The 12500-nt window shown below is 47.6% G+C and overlaps 1 protein-coding gene across 1 annotated transcript in view; it reads right to left on the reverse strand.

The window, feature by feature from the left end:
- nab (NGFI-A-binding protein homolog) overlaps positions 1–12500 on the reverse strand; it is a 362254-nt gene that overhangs the window by 106836 nt on the left and 242918 nt on the right. Inside the window, exon 5 of the mRNA XM_086542106.1 lies at positions 11260–11397. Within this exon, the coding sequence (XP_086398232.1) occupies positions 11260–11397 (138 nt within the window). The remainder of the gene's footprint in view (positions 1–11259; positions 11398–12500) is intronic.

Below are 12500 nucleotides of genomic sequence, written 5' to 3' on the forward strand. Positions count from 1 at the left end.
AGGGAGGGAGGGAAGGAGGGGGTGTGTGTGGGATGATACTGGATCCCATAATTTTATAGAAAATATTGCTAGTATAACCTAACATAATGTGACGGGATATGTTCATAGTTCGCGCCCTGGGTAATGGAATACGATCTTCGCATACCTAATTAAGGGGAACGAGATCATTTATGGTTTCTATCTATATGTTTCAATTTGAGGTGTAAAAACTCGCGTTATCACACGTACACATACACATACACACACACGTACACACACGTACACACAAGCACATACACACACACTCACGCAGACGCACCAACATGTACGCATCTAAATGTGCACATAAATAGCCAGAAAACCATTTGCACACACACACACACACACCCCCCCCCCCCCCCCCCCCCCCCCCCCCCCCCCCCCCCCCCCCCCCCCCCCCCCCCACCCCCCCCCCCCCCCCCCCCCCCACCCCCCCCCCCCCAACACACACACACACACACACATACACACACACACGTGATGAAATTCAAACACACAAACACCGTATGACACTCTACACTTCTTATAATGTAATATAACTTTAATCCTAAAAAACACCATCTTTTAGGGACGAACTTATAACAGAAAAGCCATCGACATCGAAAAGGATTAATCGAAAATCGTTGATCTGAAGAGGAGCAGAGAGAAGAAGGAGGAGGAGGAGAAAGAGAAGAAGAAGAAGAAGGAGGAGAAAGAGAAGAAAAACGCTAAAGTAAAGAGGTGCTATAATTCCAAAGGCCGTTACTACAACTCTTGGTGATTATTTTTGTGGGTGAAAGTGATATGCATGGGGCTCCTCTCTCACCACCTCTCTCTCACGTTTCTCTCTCTTACTCTCTCTCTCTCTCTCTCTCTCTCTCACGTTTCTCTCTCTCTTACTCTCTCTCTCTCTCTCTCTCACTCTCTCTCACCACCTCTCTCTCACGTTTCTTTCTCTCTCTCTCTCACTCTCTCTCTCACGTTTCTCTCTCTCTCTCTCTCTTACTCTCTCTCTCTCTCTCACTCTCTCTCTCTCTCTCTCTCTCTCTCTCTCTCTCTCTCTCTCTCTCTCTCTCTCTCTCTCCCCCCCTCTCTCTCTCTTCTCTCTCTCTCTCTCTCTCTCTCTCTCTCTCTCTCTCTCTCTCTCTCTCTCTCACTCTCTCTCGCTCTTGCTCTCCCTCTGTCTCTGTCTGTCCCTCTCTCTGTCAGTCCCTCTGTCTCTCTCTCTCTCTCTTTCTTCCTTTCTCTCTCTCTCTCTCTCTCTTTTTTTCTCTCTCTCTCTGTATCTGTCTCTGTCTGTCCCTCTCTCTTTCTCTTTCTTTCTCTCTCTTTCTTCCTTTCTCTCTCTCTCTCTGTCTCTGTCTGCCCCCCGCCCCCGCTCTCTCTCTCTGTCCCTCTCACTCTCTCTCTCCCCCCCCCTCTCTCTCTCTCTCTCTCTCTCTCTCTCTCTCACTCTCTCTCTCTCTCTCCCTCCCTCCTTTCCTCTAGTGAAATCCAGGCAAGGAAATGAATAGTTCGCGACTTTGCTCTAGTTTCTGATATTAGTATAACGGTAAGCGCGATGTTTGCTTCTCGCTTTTTTCATTTCTGTTTTTTTCTCTTCTCCTTTCTTTTCTTTTTTCTTTTCCTTCTCATTGCTGCCAACTCATAGCTCAAGAATTTACAACATTGCTATACGAAGGTGCGTTTGCAGCGTTCAGAAAGGATGGAGAGATTGAGAGAGAGAGGAAGAGAGAGAGAGAGAGAGAGAGAGAGAGAGAGAGAGAGAGAGAGAGAGAGAGGGAGAGAGAGAGAGAGAGAGAGAGAGAGAGAGAGAGAGAGAGAGAGAGAGAGAGAGAGAGAGAATGAGAGAGTTAGAGAGAGAGGAGAGGAGTGAGAGAGAGCAGAGAGGAAAGAGATGAGAGAGAGAGAGGAAGAGAAGGAGGAGTGAGAAAGAGAGAGGAGAGAGAGAGAGTGAAGAGAGCGAGAGAAAGAAGGAGAGAGAGAGAGGAGAGAGGGGGGAGAGAGAGAGAGAGAGGAAACGGACAGTTACAGAGATAGGAAGCGAGAGAGGAGAGAGAGGAGAGCGACAGATGAGGGAAAGAGTGAGAGAGAGAGACAGAGAGAGAGAGAGAGAGAGAAAGAGAGAGAGAGAGAGACAGACAGACAGAGAGGGAAATCGAGAGAGAGAGAGAGAGAGAGAGAGAGAAAGGAGCCAGGACCTTCATACACTGTGTTGGATTAAGGGGAGTTTATTGCGCCCGATTAACATCTGGACCGCCTTCTAGAGGATTGAAGAAACATTCGGAAACACAATGCTGCTCAAACTGCGGAGAAGCAGGGATGATGATGATAAAGCCAGGGAGAGAAACGCGGAATGATAAAATTTCAAGAAAGGGGGGGACGGGACGGGCGGAGGGACGGGGGACGGGACGGGCGGAGGGACGGGGGACGGGCGGAGGGGGGCGGGAGGGAGGAGGAGGAGCAGGAGGTAAGGGAAGAGGGGGAGCACAGAATAAAGCGAGAGAGCCTACAAACAATGCTCACTGAAAAGACGGACGCTGCGTTGTCCGGCAAAGGGCTTCCCCGCAGCTGCGCCGAATGCAGCAGAGAGCAGGCGATAAATCGAGAAAATGCAACGAAGGGAAAGAGAAAAGAAGAAAATGGGGAGGAGAGGGTGGAGGAGAGAGGAGGAGAGGGGGGGGGGAGGTAGGGCTAAAGAAGGTGGAGGGGGAGAGGAGGAGATGGGGGGAGAGGGGGAGAGGGAGAGAGGAGGAGAAGGGGGGAGGTAGGGCTAAAGAAGGTGGAGGGGGAGAGGAGGAGAGGGGGGGAGAGGGAGGGCTAATCAAGACGGTAACTCTACTATATTAAGTGACAAATGGCTATTCCTCATCTCGCGCCCCCGTAGCAAGCAAGAATGAAAGGCAATCTTCATACGACGGGAACACAATAGCCACATCATCCGCTGGAGAACATCACGTAATTCTTTATGATTAAACCTATTTCTTTGTATATGTGCCCCTTCTTCTTTCCTCCTCCTCTTCCTCCTCCTCCTCCTTCTTCTTCTTCTTCTTCTTCTACTTCTTCTTCTTCTTCTACTTCTTCTTCTTCTTCTTCTTCTTCTTCTTCTTCTTCATCTTCTTCTTCTTCTTCTTCTTCTATTACTACTTCTTCTTCTTCTATCCCGTTGATAAAAAGAAAAGAAGGGAAAAAAAAAGAAATAAGAAAGAAAAAAGAAAAAGAGAAAAAGAAAAAGCCCTCAGGAGCGCAAAGAGTCTTGAAATCTGGACGTAGTCGAGCCTCGCGCCGCCGCCGTAAAACAAGGCTTTTTCCCGCGCGCGCCAAAAGTAGGATACAAGACGCAGCTCCCCAGGAAACGATTCTTGAAAACACAAGAAAGTTTCAAAGGAAATCAGTCTAAATTAAAATGCACTTGAAATCCCAGTCAGTTACAACTGTTCAAAAACGGTTCCGTTAAACACTCCATTCCACTCGCCGCTTTACGGTATGTGAACAAAGCTGCATTCAATTTACCGACGGTGAAAGAAGTCCCCAATTTTATCAGTCTCCCCCCCAAGAGCCATTTTTTGACTGCATTTTGGACTCCATTGGAACAGCGGTTGCATTCACTGTACTTAATAATCCATGCAGTCGTGTCCATTTTTTGCTTTTCAGCTTGGCTCCCCTCTTGCATCTTTTAATAGCCCTTTATTTATAGTTATTTTTACCCTCCTTCCCACTCACTCTATTTATTCCTCCCTGGCCCAATTACTCCCTCTCTCGGCTATTCTCATGACTTTTCATCTTCTCTTTTTTTCATTTGCTAATGGTCAGTTTATTTTTTCGACCCGGCTCCCTTCCCTGCCTCTTTTAATGTGTTTTTGTGATGCGTTTTTCGGGCATGAATTTTATGTACTCCCTCCCCAATATCTACGTTGTCAGCTCTCACTCGGGTGTCGGCTGGTGATGCGCCCCCTGAGCAAGAATCCTGCTCTCTGTTACCGCGTGTCCACGGCTCAAGAGGGGTAACGAGACAAACAGAGGGGCACAACTACAACGAGGAGACGAGCGAGAGAAGAGCGCAGCGAGAGAGACTCTCTCTCTCTCTCTCTCTCTCTCTCTCTCTCGCTCTCTCTTTCTCTCTCTCTCTTTTGGTCTCTATCTCTCACCCACTCACTCACTCTCTCTCTCTCTCTCTCTCTCTCTCTTTTGGTCTCTATCTCTCACCCACTCACTCTCTCTCTCTCTCTCTCTCTTTCCCTCTTTTGGTCTCTATCTCTCACCCACTCACTCTCTCTCTCTCTCTCTCTCTCTCTCTCTCTTTTGGTCTCTATCTCTCACCCACTCACTCTCTCTCTCTCTCTCTCATTCCCTCCCTCCCTCTCTCAGTCTCCGTCTCTCCCACTCTGCTTGTGTGCGGGAAGGCTCTCCAAGTGACCGCCCCTCTCTCTCTCTTTCTCCCCCTCTTCCTCTCTGCGTCTGCATATGGCTGCATTCACTCTTTGTTTACGTGTGGTTCTCTCTCTCTCTCTCTCTCTCTCTCTCTTTCTCTCTCTCTCTCTCTCTCTCTCTCTCTCTCTCTCTCTCTTTCTCTCTCTCTCTCTCTTTCTCTCTCTCTTTTCTCTCTACTCTTTCTCGTTTCTTATTCTCTCTCTCTCTATTCAATCGATTAACACAACTAAAAAAAAACAAAAAATATAACACACCAAAAAAAAAAACCCACCAAAAACAAAAAACACAACCTTTCTCATTTCTCTTTCTACATTTCTCTTTTCTCTTTCTCTCTCTCTCTCTCTGGAGATGGGAGAATGGGAGGAGGGAGCAGTGCAGACCGAAAGAGAGAGCGCAGCTATAGCTCTACTCTCTCTCTCTCTCTTCTCTCCCCCCTCCTCTCTAAAACGTCCCTTGACTCTTTCTCTTTCTCTTTCTCTTTCTCTTTCTCTCCCTCCCTCTCTCTCTCTCTCTCTCTTCTCTCTCTCTCTCTCTCTCTCTCTCTCTCTCTCTCTTTTTTCCCTTCTTCGTGTGTGCGCAAAAAAATCATTTAAAATAAATAATAACCGAACTACATCCCGACATCCGTCCAAAAAAAAAAAAAAGGCTCCTAACGATAACTAATACTTCCTGTATAGTGTACATATCAATATTCATATATTTACATGTGCGCTATCCTTCGTGGAGTAATTTGAACATCCTGCATTCCACTCAAGAACATTTTACACCCTCCGAAAACTGACTCATCATGACATATAAATAACACGCTGAATGAGAAATCTATCCGTGTTGCATTGCACGATTGCACGGCGAGTTGTTGTTTTTTTTCCCGATCGAGACATTCAGAAAGAAAGGATAATGCATTTTGTTGCACTATTCCGTCGTAGGAGACAATGCGAAACGGCATTCGTCTGAGAGCGAAGTAGGGAAAGAGAGAGGTTGAGAGGAGGAGGGGGATGAGTGAGTGCGTGGATGGGTGAGTGGGGGGGTGTTGGAGTGAGTCGAGACGAGGTGAGGGTGAGTTGCGAGGGAGGAGAGGAGGGGTGAGGTGAGGTGCGGTTAGGAGGGCGAGTTGGGGGGGGAATGGGGTGAGTCGGGTGCTGTGTTGAGGGGTGTGAGAGAGGGAGTGATTGAGGGAGAGGTGGAGGTGGATGGGCGAGTGATTGTTGTCTAGGAGAGGTGGTGAGTGTGTGGAGACTGGAGAGAGGGATTGAGGAGTGAGAGTTGTGTGAGGGAGTGGTGGTGGAAGAGAATGGAGGAGTGGTAGAGTAGGAGAGCGGGGGCTGGTGGAGGAGGAGGAGAGAGGATGTGTGGAGAAGTGGAGAGAGTGAGGTGAAGGGGAGGAGGGAGAATGGTGGGGGGAAGACCGAATGAGAGGGGAGGCAGAGAGTGTAGGAGAAGAGAGGGGGAGGAGGGTGGATGGATGGAGGGGGATGAGAAGGGCGAAGTAGAGGGGAAGTAGCAAAGGGGTGAGGGAGGGAGTGAGAGGGAGGGTGAGGAGAGAAGGGGAGAGAGTGAGAGCATGGTAGAGGCGAGGGGGGTTGAAGAGATAGTAGAGAAGGGAGGAGAGGTTTGGAGAGAGGAGAAGAGAGAGAGAGAGAGGAGAGGAGAGAGAGAGAGAGGGAGAGGTGAGGAGAGAGAGTTGTGGAGGGAGAGGATCGGGGGTGACCGGTGAGGTGAGTGTGGGAAGTGGCGTTCTGGGAGTGGAGGAGAGTGAGCTGGTTGGAGGTGTGTGTAGAGGATGGTGGGTGTGTAGGGAGGATCGAGAGGAGGGGAAGTAGGAGGAGGTGGGGAAGGGGAGGGACAGAGGAGAGGGGAGGGAGGGAGGAGAGGGGAGGGGGGGAGAGTGGGAGGGAGGGAGATGGGGAGGATGAGTGAGAGAGAGAGAGGAGAGAGCGAGAGTGCGATGGGAAGAGGAGAAGAGTGTAAGGGAGGAGGGAGAGAGACGAGAGGGGAGGGAGGGGAGGGAGGATCAGGAGATGGAGGGAGGGAGGGAGGGTGAGAGAGAGATGAAGCAACGAGGAGAGAGAGAGAGGGAAGAGAGGAGATGATAGGGAGGAAGGGGTAGGGAGGGATAAAGGGAGGAGGGAGACCGGGATGTGAGGGAGAGGAGGAGATGGGAGGAGGAGAGGAGGGAAGAGATGTGAGAGAGAGAGAGAAGGGAGGAGAGAGAGTGAGAGAGAGAAAGAGAGAGAGAGAGAGGGAGAGAGAGAGAGAGAGAGAGAGAGAGAGAGAGAGAGAGAGAGAGAGAGAGAGAGGAAGAGAAAGAGAATGAATGCAAGGAAAGGAGCGTAAAGAATGATGGACAGAGAAAGAGGTGGGTAAGAAAAACCCTCCGATAAAGATAAAGGCAAGTAGAGCGAAGGGGGCAGGGCGAATCTCTCTCTCTCTCTCTCTCTCTCTCTCTCTCTCTCTCTCTCTCTCTCTCTCTCTCTCTCTCTCTCTCTCTCTCTCTCTCTCTCACTCTCTCTCTCTCTCTCTCTGTGTCTCTCCCTCCCTTCCTCCTTCCCTCCCTCCCTCCATCCATCCCCCTACCTTCCCTCCTACCCCTCTACCCTTCCCTCCCTCCTTCCCTCCTCACTCTCTCGCTTTCTCTCTCTTTCTCACTCTCATGTCAGTTTTCCTCATCGTCGCTTCTACCTTCAAGTTATTCCCTTTCTTCCTCTTTCTGCACATTCCTTCATTTTCCTTTCTCCTTTCTCCGTTCTTCACTTTCCTGAGACCTCCTACAGACATCCACTTCTTCTCCTCTTCTTTCTTTCTCCATCAATTAATCCCCTCTCTTGCTCCCCCCCCCCGTCTCTCTCTCTCTCTCTCTCTCTCTCTCTCTCTCTCTCTCTCTCTCTCTCTCTCTCTCTCTCTCTCTCTCTCTCCCTCTCTCTCTCTCCTTCCCTTCGCCCACAACTTATCTATGACTCCGGGCTTCTCCTCTATCCCCTTCCTTAGTCTCTCTCTCTTCTCCGTTTCTCCCCTTCTTTCCGTATTTACTTTTTTCCTTTCTTTCCTTCCCGTTCCCCTCTCTCCCCATTTCCTGCTAACTCTGACTCTTTCCCTCTTTTCGTCTTCATTTTCTTTCCATTATTCTACTCCTTTATTTCCTTCGCTCTTATTTTTCTTTGATTTCTTCCTCTCATTGCTTGTTTTCTCTCTCCCTACACACACTCTCTCTCTCTCTCTCTCTCTCTCTCTTTCCATTCTTCTCATACTCCTTCCCTACCCGTCTCCATTCTTACCCTCTTCCTCACTTCGTACGTCCCTCCTTCCCTCCTTCCCTACTCCCCTCCTTCCCTACTCCTCTCCTTCCCTCCTTCCCTACTCCCCTCCTTCCTCCCTCTCTTCCTCCTTCCTCCCTATCTTCCTCCTACCTTCCTCCTTCCTTTCCTCCCTCCCTCCCTCCCTCCCTCCCTTCCTCCTACCTTCCTCCTTCCCTCCCTCCCTCCCTCCTTCCCTCCCTCCCTCTCCTATCCACCCTTGCGCTCTAGCCTTCTCCTCCCTGGTCAATTATTTTTATGTTTCCGCATCGTTATAAAGAATCAAATAATTTTTATTAATCTGCCGGACTGGATTTACTGATGAAAATACGTTAGGAATTTTATTTGCCATATTGTTTCATCTTACGCAACTTTTCTCTTTCTCTCTCCCTCTCTCTCTCTCTCTCTCTCTCTCTCTCTCTCTCTCTCTCTCTCTCTCTCTCTCTCTCCCTCTCTCTCTCTCTCCCCCCCCCCTCCCCCCCCTCCCCCCCCCCCCCCCCCCCCCCCCCCTCCCCCTCTCCCCCCCCCCCTCCTACTCCACATCCCCCTCTCGCCCTCCTTTCTGCTTCTCTCTCTCTCTCTCTCTCTCTCTCTCTCTCTCTCTCTCTCTCTCTCTCTCTCTCTCTCTCTCTCTCTCTCTCTCTCTCTCTCTCTCTCTCTTGCCGAACCCGCAATTCTAGGAAGGGAATGAAGAAGAAGCTATGCAACGTGCAACGCACACAACACGCACACGCGCACGCCGTTGAGTGGCTTGACGCCTGCGCACGTGGGAGCTGGAAAGAGGGGGGGAGGGGGGGGAGGGGAAGGAGGCAGGGAAAGGAAGGGAAGAAGGAGGCGGGAGATACAGAGTTCCAGGGGAAGGCGAGGAATGAAGGAAGGGAAGGAAAGAAGGGTTAGAAGGGATAAGGAAGAGAAGTGGAGGAGACGGAGCATAATGGAGAAGAAGGGAATGAGGGAGAAGGGGATCAGAAAATCGGGCGAAGAAAAAAAAAAAAAAAAAAAGGAAAGAAAAAGCAGAAGGAAGGCAAGAGAAGGGGGAAAGATAGAAAAGAGAGAAGGGAGAAGGGGGAAGGGAGAACTGAGAAGGGAGAAGGGTGAGGGTGGAGACATCTCACAGACGCGCACTGGCTTCTGGACGAACGCACTTCCACCTGAAGGTGTGTGTTCAGCCCCGACCACGCGAGAGGGCGCTTAGTAACAACCGTTTTATTTATTGTAGTAGATATTTTTTGCTCGCTGTTGTTTTCTTGGAGCTTGCATATGCAATGACCTTCCTAAGATATATATGAGATGAGACGATAGTAAAGGCAGAAAGTGGGGAAGGAGTGGGAGAGAGAGAAAGATACATAGATAGATAGATAGATATATAGAGAGAGATAGATAGGGAGAGAGAGAGAGAGAGAAAGAAAGAGAGAGAGAGAGAGAGAGAGAGAGAGAGAGAGAGAGAGAGAGAGAGAGAGAGAGAGAGAGAGAGAGAGAGAGAGAGAGAGAGAGAGAGAGAGAGAGAGAGAGAGAAAGAAAGAAAGAGAGAGAGAGAGGGGAAAAAAATAAGGAAGGTATACGAACAAACAACATTTCTTACGGCAAGTTAACAACTAATAAACTAGTTTAAATCTCTCGATTAAACCACAACAGCAGCACCTCCCCCAGCCACCCACCTCCCCCCTCCCCCCTCCCCCCCACCTCCAACGCCCCCTGCCCTCCGCTATTTACCATAGCCAAGAAAATAAACTTGATTAAACGTCCATCTTTGTAACCCCATATGACTCGGGATAGTTTTAATCCAAGGAAAGGATCGAGGAGACTGCAAGCAAAATGCAAGCGGAGTTAATCCAAGAAAGGAAAACCCTAAAAGGGGGGGTAAGTGGAGAGCACACAGGCAAGTGGGCGGGCACACACTGGGCAGCTGCCACGTCGGCGGCGATCCTAAGACGCAAGAAAATGAAGAGCAACGAAAGTGGGAAGATGACCGAAAGAAGGATATGGCGACGAACAAAAATAACAAGAGCATTCCTAGGTACAAGGAAGGACTTAATTTGTCGGATTATAAATAACAAGCGATGTAAAAAAAAAAAAATAATAATAATAAATAAATAAATAAATATAACGCAACAATATCATAATTTGGCTGATAGATTCAACTTATACCTAAACTAATATATATAGACGAACATCCTTTCAATGATCTACATCTTAAACAATCCTATTTTCTTGCTTTATTTCTTTCAGTCTACCAAGGGGGCCTGGAAAGCCTCCCACTGGAACCAAGATTCGGCCAAAAGCTCAAAACAAGAGTTGCAATCGAGCAACAGCGAGCGATGCCTCCTGGGCGGCCCGTCGGGGGAAGACGCCGCCCCCGGGATGAGAGAACGCATCCCGCGCCCACACCGCCGGAGATGAGGGGGTTGAGGGCGCTGCGACGTGGGCAGCCTGGTTACTCGCATCCCGGAATGGGTTTGCAATAGTTCGAGTATTGCAATATATATGTATATGTATATATATATGTATATGTACATGTATATATATATATATATATATATATATATATATATATATATTATATATATATAATATATATATATATATATATATATATATTAATATATATATTATATATATATATATATATATATTATATATGAGTGTGTGTGTGTGTGTGTGTGTGTGTGTGTGGTGTGTGTGTATGTATATATATATATATATATATATATATATATATATATATATATATATATTTATGTATTATATATATATTATATATTTATATATTTATTATATATGTATATATATATTATATATATTATATATATATATATTATTTATTTATTTATCTATATATATACATATATAAATATATATATATATAAATATATATATATATTTATATATATATATATATATATATATATATGTATGTATATATATATGTATATATATATGTATGTATATATATGCATATATATATATATGTGTGTGTGTGTGTGTGTGTGTGTATGTGTGTTTGCGCGCGCTTGTGTACATTTACCGCTGAAAAAAAACATAACCTTCCTGTAATCCCCCAGTGTAATTCTACAACGTTCTCCTTTCGCATCTGTCACCGCCCCTCCCCTCCCCCCATCTTCTGATAGAAAGACAGCATATCACGCACTTCCATAGTCATCCGATTCCGGTCTTTTCTCACCTGTTTATATATCCAATTCCTAAACCCAATATCCGAATCATAATCTACCCACTCCTATCTCCCACTCTTCCCTCATATATATATATATATATATATAAAACAAAAAAACTATCAATCCAACCTATCCATCGGCAGTTCGAGTCCCTCTTTCCCTCCCTCGTCGACGACTCGATAGAGACTCAGAGACTCGACTCGACTCAATAGTCAACATCCATGAGTCACGTAACTCAATCAACATCCGTGAATCACGTGACACCTCAAAACCAAAACCAAAACCAAAACAAAACCAAAAAAACAAAACTACCTACACACGCGCGCAATCAGTCAGAGCGCAATCAATGCAATCAGTCAGCGACTTACCTGGATTGGAGACCCACTCCTGCAACGCCTTCTGCAATCTCCGCACGTGCAGGGGCTTCGAGGCCATGCCCACCAGGGCCATGATCTCAAGGAACTCCTCTTCGCCGGCTTCGCACAGCTGCTGCACGTCGTCCCCGCCTGCGGTGCGAAATACACGGGGTTAGGCTTCTTCTTTGTGAGGGGGTGGGGTTGGGTGGGTTTGGGTGTGGGGGCAGAAGAGGGAGAGGGGTGGAGGGGGGTGATAGGGGGGTGGGGTGGCGGGGGGGGGTAGGTGATAGGAGGGTGTAGGGGGTGGGGATGGGTGTGGGGGTGGGTGGGTGGAGGAGAGGGGGGGAATGGGGTGGTGTGGGGTGATAGGGGAGGGGGCAGGTAGGGGATGTTGGGGTAAGAGGGAGGGGGGAGTCAGGAGTGGAAGGGGGAGGGGGGTAGTCAGGAATGGAAGGGGAAGGGGAAGGCCGGATAGGGATCGAGGTGATGTGGCAAAAGAGGGTTGAAGACGAAGACGAAGACGAGAAGAAGGAGAAGAAGGAAACAAAGAAGAAGAAACGAGAATCAAAAAAAAAAAAAGAAAAAAAAAGAAAGAGAAAGAAAGTGGGCAAAGGAACGCGACGAGAAGGGGGAAAATATATCAGAGGATAAATGGGGAAGTGGGAAGGGTAAAAATGGGCCCAAAGAAACGTGATAAAAGAGAGGCGATAGAAGTGGAGGAGAAGAAGATGGCGATATCAGATCGAGGGCAAGCGATAACAAATGCCAAACGTAATGGAAGTAACGAAATCATGAAAGACGAGGACATATACGATGATTGGGGAGGAAGGGAAAGAGAGAGAGAGAGAGAGAGAGAGAGAGAGAGAGAGAGAGAGAGAGAGAGAGAGAGAGAGAGAGAGAGAGAGAGAGAGAGAGAGAGAGAGAGAGAGAGAGAGAGAGAGAGAGAGAGAGAGAGAGAGAGAGAGAGAGAGAGAGAGAGAGAGAGAGAGAGAGAGAGAAAGAGAAAGAGAGAGAAAGAGAGAGAGAAAGAGAAAGAGAGAGAGAGAAAAAGAGAGAGAGAAAGAGAGAGAAAAAGAGAAAGAGAGAGAGAAAGAGGAAAAGAGTGAGAGCAAGACAAACCATAAGAAGAGACGTACCACAGAAGCAGAAGAGGAAAAGAGAAAAGCGAAATCCGGGAGAGGAATAAGGGAAGAAGAAAAAAAGCGAAAGGAATAGAACGAAGAAAAAAAAATTACGGAGAAAGAGTATAGAGA

The sequence above is a fragment of the Penaeus japonicus genome, unplaced genomic scaffold (genome assembly GCF_977035675.1).
Source record: "Penaeus japonicus unplaced genomic scaffold, GWHDUDI00000001_assembly GWHDUDI00000011, whole genome shotgun sequence".
In the NCBI taxonomy this organism is placed as follows: Eukaryota; Metazoa; Arthropoda; class Malacostraca; order Decapoda; family Penaeidae; genus Penaeus; species Penaeus japonicus.